Source organism: Lycorma delicatula, chromosome 6 (assembly GCF_047948215.1).
Source record: "Lycorma delicatula isolate Av1 chromosome 6, ASM4794821v1, whole genome shotgun sequence".
In the NCBI taxonomy this organism is placed as follows: domain Eukaryota; kingdom Metazoa; phylum Arthropoda; class Insecta; order Hemiptera; family Fulgoridae; genus Lycorma; species Lycorma delicatula.
Genome location: NC_134460.1, coordinates 40,207,252 through 40,223,782, shown reverse-complemented (window position 1 = coordinate 40,223,782; position 16,531 = coordinate 40,207,252). Strand labels below are relative to the sequence as shown.

Here is a 16,531-nt window from a genome sequence, read left to right as displayed (position 1 = left end):
GTACTAAAATAATAAGCTTTTTTTTAATAGGCCTACAAATTTATGATCTGAAAAACTATGCTTTATCTAAAAGAAAATATTATATTGTACATCATTTTTATTATAGTCAAAATGAGTAAATTATTTTAGACCAAATTTTTTTATCCAAATTAATACAACAATATTAATAATAATAATAATATTAAAAATAATAACTAAAGCAAAATTTTACTAATGGAAGTTTTACAGTGTATGCATAAGAGCTCTTCACAAATACCTAATTTTCTTGAAAAAAAATGTACAAGTAAAATTAAAACCTATCAAGAAACTATGAACAATAAAATAGCTGTAATACAAATTAATAATAGTTTTCAAGAATATCTTTAGTTCTCCTTCAGCCTGATTGTTTGTTATTTTTCTTAATTTAGTCTTCTGGAAAATCATTTGTTCTTGAGCCTTGTAGTAATTTAATAAAATAATCTTTATACTCATCTGGCACTCGTAATGACGTAAGGTGTTTGTATTTCTGTGAGCTTATTTTTTATTTTATTTTCGAATGCAAGGAAGAAATACTGTCATAGGAATATTTACCTGCCTTATAGTCTCCTGCAGTCTACTACTTTAAAATTATTTTCTTCAAAGGACGTTTTGAAAAATAGTTTCCTGGATCATCTTTTCTTACCTGCAACCAAACCATATTTGAAATTTGTACAGTATGGCCATCAGTTGCTGTTTTCCTAGCAATAAATGGGCTGGAATTATTTTGCATGAGGGAAAAGGAGATAAAATCTAATTTCATCATGCAGACATTAAGTGGATTTTTTCTTCAGGTTTTTATAAAATTTGCCCAGTCATTACATGTAATTATTGTCATTATAGGCAAAGACCTTTTAGCTTTCTTTATCATGCTATGCTCACTATCCATCTCAATATGTATGTGTCCACGTAATAAAAATTTGTGTTTATAATTTTTAGTTCTGGGTCTTGGTGCAAAAAATATATCATGACCATCATCACATTCCGGTTCTGTCCCGCACAGTTATCAGTCCATACAGTCAATTCTTTTACATTGTTTCCCGCTAAATTACTAGTAGCCCATTTAAAAAAACATGACACCATCTTGTTTCCTCCATGTCCTTCCCTTGTTTTATCCCACAACATGCACCATGATGAATTTTGGGGTACGTGAATCGTATAATTTAATACACATAATTTACGAAGGTAAAAACTAGTTGAATTTGAGAGCAGTGGTGTAGGTAAACATTTTTGCAAATCAGCCAAAATTACCTTATGAGATTTGTTTTCAGCATGCAAAAATCTTTTGTGCGCACAAATATTAAACATAGTGCCAATGAAAAATGCCAAAGCTACTGATTATCTCACGCATCTCTGCCTCAGTAACTTCTGAAGACAAAACATCCACACGATGAGAAGGAACCAAGAGGCTATCCTCTTCTGATCCAAACTGCTGGGAAATAGAACCTTCAGCAGCATCAACGAAATAAACTGACCAATAACTGACCTGCCAGGTTCTCAAGATCAAGACTATCCAGATCCCTGTCCAAGACATGGACCCTGCCCGAAAGGATTGTGACAAACCTCCACCAATTGGCTTTCCTGGGCAGAAAACACCCCTGCTGAACTGGGAATTACACCTCTAACCATCATTCAGGCCACCAGTGATTTTGAAGATACGTCAATGGTTGCTAGAGTAATCATCAACAACCTTCCAACCATAGACACATTGCGAGAATGTATCTTCTAACCATCAATATTGGTGCTGGCAAATCACCTCCTACCATCCATCATACCAGTCTATATTGGCAGCTCACCAGAAACATTAAAAACCTCTAATTCATGCCAAGTTAGAGATTTAGCATTAACATTGGCACCAATAACAATAAAACTATGCTCTGAAAACTGAGGAATTTTCTCCCAGACCTCAAGGTGACGCTCAGCAGGGTCCAATACTGGAAATAAGAACTACATATAGATGTAAATTCTGAATATTAACCGATGATTGTTAGAGAGCTGCCACAAAAAGACAACTTATTTCTCTTCTGCGCAAAATAGCAGACATGCTGTCAGAACCACAATGAAATTTCTTCCATCCTGCAAAACCCAACTGGTTACCAGGTGTAATATATTGCATTTTGCTGCAACAAAACAACATCTAGTTTATGACATTAGATCATTTCACCTAACTCGATTTGAACAATATAGCACCCTGTGCATTCAACTGACCAAAACTAACCACCAAGTGAATTTAAATACATATCGACAGCTCTCATATATGATCCACACTCCTTGTTATTAACAAAGTGCTTATGATCTTTCCTTAATCTTTTGCAATCTATACACAATGGAGGATCAGCCTTTTTGGGACAGGTCTCGCACTTTTGTCCCTCCTCATAGCAGTGGGCACAGATAATAGGCAGATCACATAAATTAGCCTGTGACCATACTGACAATACTTAAAAACACCGCTGAACATCGACATACTCCTTGACTCTGCATGAAGCAAAACTGATGAACAGCCTCCCTTCAGCGAGGAAGGTCTTCAACAATAAAGGACCCACCTCAAACACCCCATGGTAGTGCTCTGCATCACGCCTACCTGTTTAAAATAAAAACCAACTCTTGGACTTAAATGCAACCTCATCCAACTGGGTGTTCTCTCTAATGAGATACAGCACCTCATCCTCAGCTAGACCCCAGTCAATATCATAAACTATCATTCTTGGACCCTTTTTCTTTTTGGATTGGCTCTCATGTCACTTTTCTCGACCTTTAACAAGTCCAATTTAATTTTAACTGTCTCCTTGTTATCAGCCACCACAACAAGCCCCTTCTTAGTTTCTTTTATGTTTCAAATTCTCAGGTTTGACCTCTTTGATCGACGAAAGACTTGAAATTAATTCCTCATCTCTTTACTAGTTTTGGTATGTCCCTCTTTCATACTAATGAACATGACCTATGGTTGCTTTTGAGACGAACTGGCCTCTCACTTGTCCTTGATAACGTCTGCATAATGTTTCTGCTGGGCCTTAGGAATTTCTATAACCAGCAAAGGAACATTCTCCTTATCTACCAATTCCCTTACCTGGACTGTTTTGGAAGCCAACGCCTTTTATTCCTCTGCCAATGCAGACATAAAAACTTCAAATTCTTTCAATTTTGAGGTCAATTTTAACCGTACACTAGCTGAGACACTTCTGGGATTCTCCAGAAAGGCCATTAACTCCTCAAACTGCTCACTAAAAACCCTCATCAAAAGCATGTTGCTACCAGGCTTACCTTTTGATTTCAGAAACACAACATCCACATTGATTTCAGCCACAACATCTTCCTTTACCCAGATGGATGTCCCTGCCCAACTTTCTTCATCACCAGAGGAGGCTGATGAATCATAAGTCCTTACCTCAGCAACTTCAACAGCCCTAACGTACTTGGGCTTGGGTTGCTTCTCAAATTTGCCTTCTGACATTGCCGTCTAAAAAAATAAAACTCTAACAAAGCTTGCTATCTATCTACTAACTCAACTGGGCAAACCCTAAAATGTGACAGCTGCAGTGAGCTACAGACAGCTGGATACCTATAAATCCTCCTGTCACTCACACCTCTTAGGCGCTGTTGGATCAGCTGCACAAGACCTTGACTGAGTACTCAATTATGCAATACTACACATTACAGCATGCACTCAAGGAGTGTAAGCAGACCAACAATCATTGCCACTCCTTTGCCACACACCCTGTAAAAACCTGAACAACAAATACCTTTGAAGGGCCCTCAATGAGGCAGGTGCATGTCCAAATCTAACCCCATTACTATATAGTGAAAATGAACAAATGATTAATATTGTTCAATTAGTATAATATAGATGTTTCAATGCTTAAGACTGACACAATGTTTGATACTAGTGGTGAGGGACCAGAGTTTTTCTGGAGGTGCCATGAAATCTGATGAATGAGCTACCCAGAATGAACCTTTTATTCTCAATAAATTTCACTGTTGATCTTTTTCTTCAGTTCTTCAACAGCAACAGAATATTATCCAGAATAATCTAATTATGAACATTAAATTTTCCTTCATTGAACATAATACACAATTCTCTTACACTTTATCCATTTATAACCTCAACATTGTACACTACCCTAATTTGGCTAAATATTTCTGTATGGAGAACATTTTTCTGTATTTAGAAACCAGATCACTGTGAATTTCACATATACAGTGTTGATGTAAATTTTTTTATACATTCTAAACAACCAAAAAACATACAGTTTTTTGGATAATTACAATTATGAAACTTGGTTCAGATAGAGGTAATACTTACTACAGAGAACCAACTGATATTGTCTCATTGGTGAAAGGTCATTTACACAATTGGTATGCACAAATGTTGCTTACTTTCTTGGATCGTGCTTGCACAATTTGCATTAAGACATTTATAATAATAAAAAATATGGGAAAATGAAAACTAATAAAGTTAGACTTTACTTCACTTGTATTTTACACACTTCCTAATAAATTTCTTATCAAAATTGACATTTTTGATTGTTTAAGATTAATGGTGTTCAAAATAAGTGTGTGCAGTACAATGCATGTTAATAGCTTTTGCTTGATTTTCTTCCTCTTTTTTGAAGCTTTTTTTGTTACTAATTTGTTATAAAATATTTCTTTACTTTTTTTTTTTTACAAATATTCTTTAACTTGTGATAGTTATGTTAACATTTTTTCTTTTACTTTGTTTAAATTTTTAGGATAAAAATAGAAATGAGTTAATGCAACCTTCAAGAAATATTCAAGAAGGCAGCCAAAGAAAGATTGGTAATATTCTTTCATTTTTATTAAAGTACCTTTATGTTTGTGACTGATTTTTATTATATGCAAAGATATACGAGTATAAGCTAAGTGTAATAATTGTGCTTAGTTTTGAGCCCTGGAGACAGGATAGTTTTGTATAATAGAGATTTCTAATATAGTAAAGCTATTGCAAGAGAGTGATTATGTATCAGATAAAGATGAGAATGTATCTCATCTTATCATCAGATAATGAATGATGTGATACATCATCACTCAAATCTCATCACTCAATTAACATTGAGTGATGAGATTTGTCTGTCATGTAGTCATGCGGTATTGTATTAAGTTGAGGATTTTAAACATCTGGATTATATAATAATCACATTAGCCATTGTATTTATTATGCAACTATTAGAAAAGAAACTGATTCCATCTGTACATGATACCCCCAACATACCAAATGTAGTCAGACTCGCACTTATTCATAGAACCTAACCTAGAAAAAAAAAAAATCAAGGACAAGAAAAAGAATAGATGTGAAAAAAGAAGGCAAGTAATCACAACCAGAGGTTAGTTTTTGAAGTCCTCTCGGGCTATCCTGCTTACAACCTTTACAACTGAGAGATCAGACCATTTTTACCATGGAAATGATACATTATGATCATTATTTTGTATTGACCAACTTAATCATTTGTTGCCTATAATATACGATTATATGCTATGACAAACTTGACAGTTCCTCCAGAAAGAAAAATGTAGAATTTTCAGGCAATATGCAAGTTAATGTAAACTACCAAGAATAACTAAAATCAGTTAATCAGTGCAGACCATTTAAGATTTATATACTGCAGGAAACAGTGATTAAAGGTAGTCTTGCAATTGTCTGCAATAAGTTTTGACGTAGGGATACTGATTATAACAGGGGTACATCAAGGAATATCAGGGTTTTAATCTGTTATAATATCTCGTGGATGAAGCGTACTGTATTAGTTGAAGGTAGAATAAAAAGGTAAAAAGAGCAGTTTTAGTTGTACACATGGCCGTAGATTGATTCCCTTTCTTTCCATTAAATAACATTACTAGCAAAGATGGTGACTCCTGAATGAAAAGCATCGAATGTTTAGCAGTTTACTAAATGAATCTTTAGTTACAGTTGAAGGTGCATTAACTAGAAAGTTTAATTGTGATTCTCCAATAGTCAATAACATTTGTTGATGGCTTAATTGGTTTGAAATAACTGAATATCTTTGTAAAGGGAAGAGTATGGGTGACCGAGGGTGTCTGAAGAAAATGTTGAACATATCAGGGAGTTTTTCTGCGAAGTCCTGAAAAATCTGGATGGACAGTCATGAACTGGTGATGTCGGTAATGACAACGGAATGTTTTAAGTAAACACTTATGCATCTATAAGATATACATCTGTATCTTTTGTAGTTGTTACAATGTTTGAAGCCTAACAACTACAGTAGCATGCCAACTTCCCAATCAAAATTTTGCAGCATGAAGATGATAACTTTATTGCTTGTATTGTGTTTAGTGATGAATAAACATTTTATCTTACTGTAACAATTAACAACCATAATGTCTGGGGGTCAGAAAATCCCCATGAACTCTTACTATACAAAAGGTACTCCCAAAATAAAATTTTTTTCTCTGTAATAACCTGACGGGAAGTTATGTTGAAGCAAGCTTACATGGTTCTTTCCTCAACTAAATGGGATTCTCAAGTTCATCTTGTAAGATGAACCTGAGAATTCTGTTTGGTAACAAGATGGTGCACCTCCTCATTGACATAACTCAGTAAGGGATTGGTTGAATGGTGTTTTCCCCAAGCACTGGATTGATCGACATGGACCTGATAACAGAGCTTGTTTGCTTTTGCCTCTAAGGTCACCAGATCTAACCCTTTTTTTTTCCTTTGGGGTTTTATAAAAGATCTTATGTGTATGGCTCCACTTCCTACTGATCTACCTGATTTGAGCCCAAGGACTGTGACAGCTGTTGCATCTATTACTCCAGACATGCTGTTAAAGTATGAGACAAACTTTCTAACTGTTGGATTTGTTCCAAGTGATGAAAGTTGCTCACATTGAACACTTGTAGAGAAAAGTGTAAAAGCTACTCTTTTATTTTATTTTTGATTTATTACTCTATGTCAAAGTTTAGAGATATTAAAATGTTTTAAAACCTGTTATTCTTTTTTTTAATCCTCTGTGTTGTTTTGGAAATTGTTAGAACCATCACGCGAAGAGATCATCCTTATTACTTGATTTTATTCAGGTCATACCAGATAGCATGAAATTAGTTATCCAGTGATGACTTGCCTCCTAGTTCATATTGGAACGTCACATTATCTTTGAATATGAACATTACACAACATTTTGGGAGAATTCGAAGTAACCTAGAGATTAACCGACTGGTTAAACTTTAGTTATCTCTTTCCTGAATTTTAATATATTTATACTTTGTTTTCCCTGAAATTGAGTAGAAACTTCTCTCACTCTGATTCTCAACTTAATCTTCTGTTCGATGGGTTTTTTCATTTTGGTAAGATCTAATTACAAAAGGATCTATTTCCTTAATGTAGTTTTTTAACCTTTGTATACTACTGCTTGTAAATCTTTATATATTGTTTTATAGCATTTTCATTTCTGTATTTGTTCAAAAAAAAATTATTATATAAGTCGAATTGTAATCCGATATTTCTGTGTTTAACGTGCTACCTCAGAAGATAATTAATATTATCTTTACTTGAGGTATCTTGTATTATTAAAACCTCATTTGGTTTGACTTTTTTATGGTTATTATTTTGGTATTTGATCAGTTTTAATGATGCTCTTTCACATTTCATTCCATCTTTCACTAAACCTCAGAAGATAATTAATATTATCTTTACTTGAGGTATCTTGTATTATTAAAACCTCATTTGGTTTGACTTTTTTATGGTTATTATTTTGGTATTTGATCAGTTTTAATGATGCTCTTTCACATTTCATTCCATCTTTCACTAATTTTTAAATTTGAAAACTATTTTTATTCATAAATATCAAACACTACTAACCACTGAATGTAATATATACCAATGTAATATAAAATAGTTCCAGTGTGAGAATTACCGTCATAATTGTTATAATATAATTAATTGCTCATCAGTTATTATCCTCATAATTGCTATCTGTATAACACTGGTAGAAGTGTGTGTTACATTTCCAATGTATGAACACAATTTTTGTATGGCCACTTGGAGGTATGTTGTGTACTAGTTAAGAACCAGACTTGTTTCATGATTAAAACTCAGCCTATCATATATTATTAATTAGAAAGGTTGCTTTCAACAAAAAGGAATTAATGTCAGATTTTATAATATTTTTAGTGTTTAATATGTACAAAAGTCTTACAGACTTTTGTTCATAGAATAATTTTCAGCTGCAATTTCATTTGTAGAACAAAATAATTGAAGGAAAACAAATTTATCTACATTATATTAACTGGATCTAATCAAATTTCATCTAGCTGAATCGTTCACATAACACCAGCTCTTCACTAATAATGACACTGTTAAAACAATTTGTCTCAACACATATTTGTCACATCATGTATATGACTACTCACTTGCCTCTGCTGTTATAAAAGTGAATGTTGGATGAATCATGCTCAATTTTCATTTGTTCAAATACTTGTACAAAATGTGTAGAACTACTCTTGGTCCAATTTGGGCATATGTCGTTTTCACTGGATCTTGATGTTTTGACACCTAAGGAACCCAAAAAACCAAAAACCAGATGGAAATTTCCCAGATTTTCATATGTACATGCGTATGTTCAGTGTTGCTCTCTAAATCACCTTACACCTCCAGAACTACTCAAATGATTTTGACCAAACTTGGCCAGATTACTTCCATATATGGGGCATTGATATCATTAAATTTTCAACTTAAAAGGTCAAGGGGGTGACGCTGTAGAGCAAGGTAACCCTCAGTATGTTGAGATTTCGCCTAAGTAGGTCATATTCTTCTTAGGCAGATTTATTAATAATTAAAAAAAATAATAATATTTGCAAACTTGCACCCCCACTCCAAAAAATGCTCTAAAGTCGGTATACTGCATCAAAAGTACCCCCTTTCACCACAAGGAGCACTGACATATTAAATTAAGTTGTGTGTGTAAGCCGCATTACGGGAAACCCCTATGTATTGTCAGCTTTTTTTTTAATCTTACTAGTTCTTTCAGAATATAAATTAGGAATAAAATTTAAAAAAGAAAGAAAATATTTTTTCCAGTTTCATTGCTTAAAAGAAGCTTTCATATGAGCATCTTTGTCAAATTTTTATTTTCTGTTCCACTTGTTAAAAAAAAAAAATCTCTCTTGCCATTACCTTGATAATTAACACAGTCAATTTTTTATTTGCAAGATCTCAATTCTTTAGTCCTAGAAGATAAAATTAACAACTAATTGTTAATTGAATACTCTTCAAAATATATTATTACTATACTTTATAATATTGATAACTACTATACAATACTGATTAACAAACAGATTCTTTTAGGAGGGGTTAAAAAAAAAGCCTAAAAATTTTACACAAATTTTTAGTGTTAATTTCAGAATCAAATTCTACTTTTATCACTGCTGAATCATAAGTATACATGAACTCCAAAATTCATCGGTAATTCAATTTCATGCTCAATAGAAATTTTTCAAAGGAAAAATTTTAAATGCAATCACAGAATGTTGGCATTGTCATATGCTGAATTTCAGTCTTTATCTTTTCCCACATATTGGTGGCATCCGTTTTCATCTTCAGGGGTGAATGAGGAAAAATCCTTTCTTACATCTTATGAAGGTAATTATCTCAAGAAGATTTAAAACTTCTATATTTTCCAGCATCCGATTTTAGTTCAACCCCTTAGGAATTCTAATCAAAATTACATTTTTTGTTTTTTTTGCTGAAGATTTCTTTGAAATGATTAACTGTTCAGGAAAAGTGAAAATTACTTCTGAATATTTTCATCATGATGCCTTTCTTGTTTAATATATAAACTGGTTGCTTTGATCCACTTAGGAGAGAGCATAAAATCCTTTTGTAACAATATATTATTCCTAAGATAAGCCCTGAGGTCAGGGCTTCTTGCTGGCCAAGGCAATAGAGTTGGTGAATTTTTACCCACATCCGATCAAGCAATTCACAAAAATTTCATTGAGGCACATGTGAACATTCAAAACAAAATGCACTGGAGTACTGTCTTGCTGAAACGTAATGATGTCAGCGATCCCTATTACCATTAATCCTGGAAGCAACTCGTCAATCATTCTGAGATGACTGTGTTGATTAACTGCACCATTGAAAAAATAAGGACCAGGGAGATGTTCAGCTGTCATCCCAGCCCAAATCATAAGATGAGACGGATGATTTCCGATTTTCTCAAAAAAGTGATAGTTGTCTTTCGCCCAGAAACATTTCAGTTGTGAGAGCTTCAATAAATTGCTCACTTGTCTGAGAACATGATGTTCTTTTTATTGTTTGCTCTTGGAAATCATTCAAGCAATGACTGACATATATAAATATGTTGATTAAGGTCATTGTCATTCAACTTATTAACTGTGAATGAATGAAAACATTTAATTTTCAAGTCATTTAGCAAATAGTCTTGCATTGATAATCTTGGCTTGTCCAACTCTATAGACTGACATTCCGCATTGATTTCATCAGTGATCGTTGAATCAATGCCTCCACAGCAGCACACGTCTCAGCTCAGGTGCTTGGCATTCCACTGTGTGGCATATCAAGAACACTTCCCTTTGCAAAATCCTTCTTCTTCAATGTCAGTCATGTTTGCCATGATGGTGATAAATAAATAAAAACAAAGAATGAAAGTGATGGTGACAATTTACCAAAACGCAGAAGTAATTTTCGTAATGTTCTCCAATGTTTTACCAGTGTTTGGACATTCATGGACCTATGCACAAGTTAACAAACACTCTTCGACAATGAACGCACTTTTATCCACAATCGTTCCACATTCAACTATAACTAAGGTCATCCCATCATGAATGAACACACCGAACGATCCCCACCACAGCTTATCCTCCTGCCTTTTCCAGCAGCAGTGAGCGATATCAACGGTGAGAATTGGCTACAGTAAATCCCGATTAAGCTGGATCTATAACAATTTCAAAGAGACTTCCCATCCTCCCGTAGCTTTTCCTTGATTCTTAATTTTAAATAATATGTATTTAAAAACGCTTTTATTATGGTATACACTGAAAATTGCAGTAAGTTTTTAAGAGGTCTGTTGAAACTTCCAATTGAAGTTAGTAAATCAAGTAATTCAAATTTTCAGCTGTTTGAATATTTTTATGAGAATAGAGTTAATTGACTTAATTTAAATTATATTATTTCTTTTATCTGTTTGTTACAGGTAAAACATCAAATCGAATAAAATTTCCATTACCAAAAATGATGTCTTTATCATCAATTCTTCCTACAGCGCCTAGAAAATTTGCTAATCCTATTAGCTACTTAGGGGGTCCTCGACTAAATTCAACCACCCAAGGGTCTAGTAAAGAGTCTATACTCTCTGTGGACTAAACAGATAATTTTGTATACTTTTTATTTAAAAGTGTGAAACATGTAACTGTGATATTTCATTTTGAATTTAAAACCCTGGTTCATTTTCATGAATATTTTGTGTTTTTAGTGAATTTTTTCATCTGTGTGGACAACATTTGTAAATTAGAGATGTTATTGTGTGCTTATTCTGCATTATAAAATATTTTATGAGTATTGTAAATGTGATGACTAAAATTTATGTTATTTTATGATTATAATAGTCTAATTATCATTTAGAATTATGTATAATTACCATAAATTATATTTGTGGTAATCTCTTGTTTTACCCATTTTTTTGTACTTCTCTTGTTTCCCTTTTCTCTGCTAACATCAACCAAACTAGTTTTAACGTTATAATATTTTCATGAACTTTTTTTAACTCGCCTGGTTTTCAACATGCTGGAGAAGTTTCCTATTTTTTACTGTATTCACCTTCCCATTGGCTGTATGTGCTATACATAAAATATTCGTAACAAATATCTTTAAAAATTGTAATGTTCAAAAGGAATATTTAATATTCAAAGTTCTTCCCTTAACTTGAAATATGGAAATGCATTGTTTTGTATTATGTAATAAAAACAGAATTGGCTGCAGTAATTTGTTTTACAATTTCTGTCTCGGTTTTTTTTACAGCTATATTGCATATAATGCTCCTGAGGCATCAGATAGGGTTGCTGACTCTGGAATTAATGATGATCATTACTTAGCTGATCCATGTGGAAATTAGTTCTCCTAATGATGACGCACCCAGGTGTACATCACCCATCCAATAATATTTTAGCGTAAAAATAAGAATTCATTCCTTCTTGTTTGCCATACTACTGCAATTTTTTACCTCTGCCCTTTATTCCTTTCTCTAGGACTTATGGTTGTTCATATAATTTTTATAATTTAAAATATTAGAAATTGCATTAAAAGTAATTAAAAATTATTGAAACTAAATAAAACGAATAATATAACATACTTTCATTTATCATTATATTATTGCTACGATTTTGTGGTTGGTTTTTTTTAGAAAAAACCATACGTACAGTGAACACAAAACAAAAAGAAGAATGAAAAGATGAGTGATCTATATTCCTTTGTGAACTAAAACGAAGAATAAATGATAAACAAGAGTAATAATTTTTTATTTCTGTACATTGTAATGGGACTCAATTCAGTTGATTTTCAGCATTAACTTCACTTTTGTAATTACCTTCTGTATTATTTTTCCTAGAATTTTGTTCTTGCGATAGATGAAAAATATCATTATTAAAGTGTCTTTCATCATCATCTACTATTCTGCCTGGTGGCAGGACTGTTTTGCTACCAGTGTCTCCGTCAATTGCTGTTCCAAGCCTTTTTCTTCAATCCCTTGTAAAATAGCATTCTTACTCAACTACACAACTCTTTCTTTTTCTGTTTAGCCTCCGGAACCACCATAAGGTATAACTTCAGAGGATGATATATATGAATGTAAATGAAGTGTAGTCTTGTACAGCCTCAGGTGGAGCAAATGCTTAAGCTTAATTTTCCTACTTTATTTTTTAAATTTTAAGCAACTTTTTCCCATTTTAAGTAATATTTAAATGTTAAGATTTACAAATACCATGTAAGTAGCTTTGTTTTTCTTCACCGGTCATTCAAAATTAATTAGAATAATTATAAGTAGATTATATTTAAATACTTAATTTGCACTATTAAATATGATGCATTTTTTCTAAGAAAGAAATTTTGATTATTTTATTACTTTCTTATGTAAAAAGAAACAGTATGAGTGTATGTAGATCATAATAGTTTGTGTGTGAAATTTAACTTTACTCTGCTATAGTATTATTATTTATAAATAAAGAAATTTTCAAAATGAAAACATGAATTATTAATTTATTAATTAGGAATAAATTTTTAGAAATGATGAGCAATTATTTTATAAATATGTGAGAATTTTAAGTTATTAAAACTCTTATAAATAAAATAATGTATTTGTTGATCAATATAAATTTTATTAATTTTTTTTTTACTACCAATATGCCTGTTTTTACCCCAGGTACTCCTGCCAAATAAGGGATGTACTTTTCTTAAAATTTTCAAGTAATCTTAGCTGAAGTATGAAGCAAGATCTCTTACAGCAAATTTGTTAAAATCAGACATGTAATACATGAGGTATATAAAAGGAGCTGCTGAAGAAGACTGATCTTTGGATTGAATGAATCATTCTGATTGGACAACTTACTGTTCAACTAATAAGGATGTAGTTATTTGATTGTAGATGTTTGAATGTACAGGGTATGTTTGTGGCTTTAACTCAGAAACCGCTGCCCCTTACATTTCAGAAAATGCATGTCATTGATCAATTTTAATTGGACAAGATATATTAGGATATTAATTTAAAAAATTAAAATTGTAGATAATAGCAGCCTCTTTTTTGAAAGGGTGAATAATTGAAAATCTGTTTAAATTAACTTCCTGAATCTAGTTCAGAGATTAAAACATAAGAAAAAAATATTTCTTTTACAAAGTAAAATTGTTTTTTTAGAAAATATAGATTTTACCAAAGTAAAAAAAAGTAATTTCTACTAACAATGTATCAAACTTAACCAGCCTGTGAATAAAAGAGCTGAATTTTAAAAAATTGAAAATTTTTATTTAGTTTTAATAAGGTTTCCTGTAGCAATTCATTGTATGGCAGCCACATGACACATTAAAGGTACTGTTGCCATATTGGTTTTGATCATCATAAAGAACTCTATTAATTTCATTTAGGCCATACTAGATGACATCATTTCTCATGATTTCTGGTGATGCAGAAATTTGTCCACTACTAACTACCATGTGACAGTTTATCAACCCTCATCCTTATCGCAGCAAAATGACAAAGTTTAAACTAGCACTAGTTTGAGTGAAGGATTGTGTTCACACAATCTATATTCCCTGCGTGCAGCCGGGAAAGTTAGTTTCTGCTCAGTACAGATCTTGAGAATTGCCTTTTCTTCCTTAAAGGTTGGGCAATCTCGGGAGCGGGCCGTATGTGAACCACTGCAGTTCGCATATTTTTCACTTTCCTCGCAGTTAGTGTCATTGAAACCTTCGTTAGCACATCGAGCACAGATCTCCGTTCTCCAGCAAGATGCTATAGTGTGACCATACCTTTGGCATCTGTAACATCGTTGTGGGTTGGGTATCAATGGGCGTACCCGAACGGAGAGGTAACCCACTTCAATATTTTCTGGTGGAACAGGAAGACTGAACGTCAGTATAGGAGACGGTGTCGGTTCTTCTGTTCCGTTCTGCAGTTTCATTATACGTTTCACTTAATACAACACCTTGAGTACGAAGTTAGTCAGCAATTTCGCTTTAATTCATTTCCAGAAAGTCACAACAAAAAATTACTCTTCGGCTGGTATTTAGGGTCTTGTGGCATGTCGTACTTATGTTTATGCCGCCCATATTGGTCAGACGTAATAGGGAGCGACTCTGCTCATCGTTAAATGTTTCTACAAGAATTGTTCCATCACGTAAGTTCTTAATGTTCCTCGGAGAACCAATACATCCTGTGACGCATTTGTTAATCAGGAAAGGTGAGACCTTTTGAAGGGGGCCATCTTCCTGATTATTTCGGATAACAACAAAGCGAACATTTTTGCACCTAACACAATCTTCGTCCGCTGTAGCAAAATTATCCTCGTCAGACGAAGCTGACCGAGGCCTTTTCACTAGACTGAAATTGGTGGTTTTTTCAGATGGACTACCAACCATCATAGAATTTGCTGAGGGAACTGAAATTTTGGTCCCACGAGAACCGGCGATATAATAGACCATTCCAGCAGAACGCACGCGTACTGGAGCTAGAGCCAAATACAGCTGGGTTTGCTCTGATGCCCAGAGGACATCGTTCGAGACTCACAACATAGAGCCATTCCATTCACCCATCATCACGATAGTTCCCACCTTAGGTTACGTTTGCGTTTCGTAAGATATCGCAACATCACCGAGTGTAAATGAAAGAGAAAATTGTGTTGAATGTTGTTGTGTAGTCGAGTAATTGTATATTTTGTAATTCGTGTAGTGTTCTTGGTGTAGTATATGTGTATAGTGTAAAGTATTCTGCAGCTAAGTGTGTAGTGGGAAGAAAAGCTGCTTCTAATTTAGAGAAAATTGAAGTGGGAAAATTCAACTTTTCTGAAGAATCTTGTATTTTTAAATATACTTGTCTTAATTACACATTTAACATAAAAAATATTGGTAAATTTGTTTCATTTCTTATCAAAAAAGGTGCCCTTATGTGGTGCACAATCTACACTACTGCTTTCGGCCCTGCTTAAGGAAGACTGCAATTAGTTTATCTGCCATAGTCAAGTTTTTTATAAATTTTTGATTCTTCCTAAAGTGAGAAAGCACTTCTGCACCGTGGATACTGGTCCAGTCCTTAATGTTATCCAACCAGGAGGTCATCTTCTTTCTACTCCTCTACATCCCTCAATCTTCCACTGAAGAACCAATTTCAAAAGTTGATACCAGCTCCCCCTTAAAATATGACCCAAATAAGCCAGCTTCCTTCACTTATAGTTTTCAGAAGATCTTGCCACTCAGATCTTCTCAAAACTTCATTAGGTACGTTCCATCCATAGGATGCAAAACATTCTTCTATGGAGCCATATTTCAAACACATCCACTTGCCTAATAGTCACCGCTTCCAATTTTAAAATATTACTTAAATCCATAAATAGAAAATGCATAAAAACTGTTTGAAAAATAGAAATCTAAAATTAGTTTAAACTCTCTAGCTAAGAAACTTTGTTGTAGATTTTTGTTAATTAAGATTTTTAACCATTTTCTTCTTACAAGTTTATTTTAGCGTAGCTCTTTCTTTGCATTATAACAACATAAGTATTATTACATAAGCTTACATATGTAACTTGTTACATAAGAATTTGTTGAAATTTTCAAAGACACAGAAGTACGATATTTTGAAACATAATAAAGTTTAATAGAAAAAATTGCAATACAAACAATTTTTATTAATTCATAAAGAAAAAAATGGAAAAGTAGAAATACATTTATTTTTTTTTGTTTTATGAATAGTCACCAACTGATACACAAATTAAATTAATCATTCCTCATAACAAGTACTTTTTTTGTACACAGGAAACACGTATC

General features: G+C 33.1%; 1 protein-coding gene across 4 annotated transcripts in view; it reads left to right on the top strand.

Annotated features, from left to right (window-relative positions):
• The window catches only part of axo (axotactin), a 235,087-nt gene extending 221,843 nt beyond the window's left edge, over nt 1-13,244 (top strand). For 3 of the 4 annotated variants that reach the window (XM_075369761.1, XM_075369760.1, XM_075369762.1), the window contains 2 exons: nt 4,743-4,809; nt 11,202-13,244. In XM_075369761.1, coding sequence (XP_075225876.1) covers nt 4,743-4,809; nt 11,202-11,371 — 237 coding nt within the window. In that variant the 3' untranslated portion in view covers nt 11,372-13,244. The remainder of the gene's footprint in view (nt 1-4,742; nt 4,810-11,201) is intronic. The other variant, XR_012756891.1, reaches the window with a different exon arrangement.
• The last annotated feature ends 3,287 nt before the right edge of the window (nt 13,245-16,531 follow it).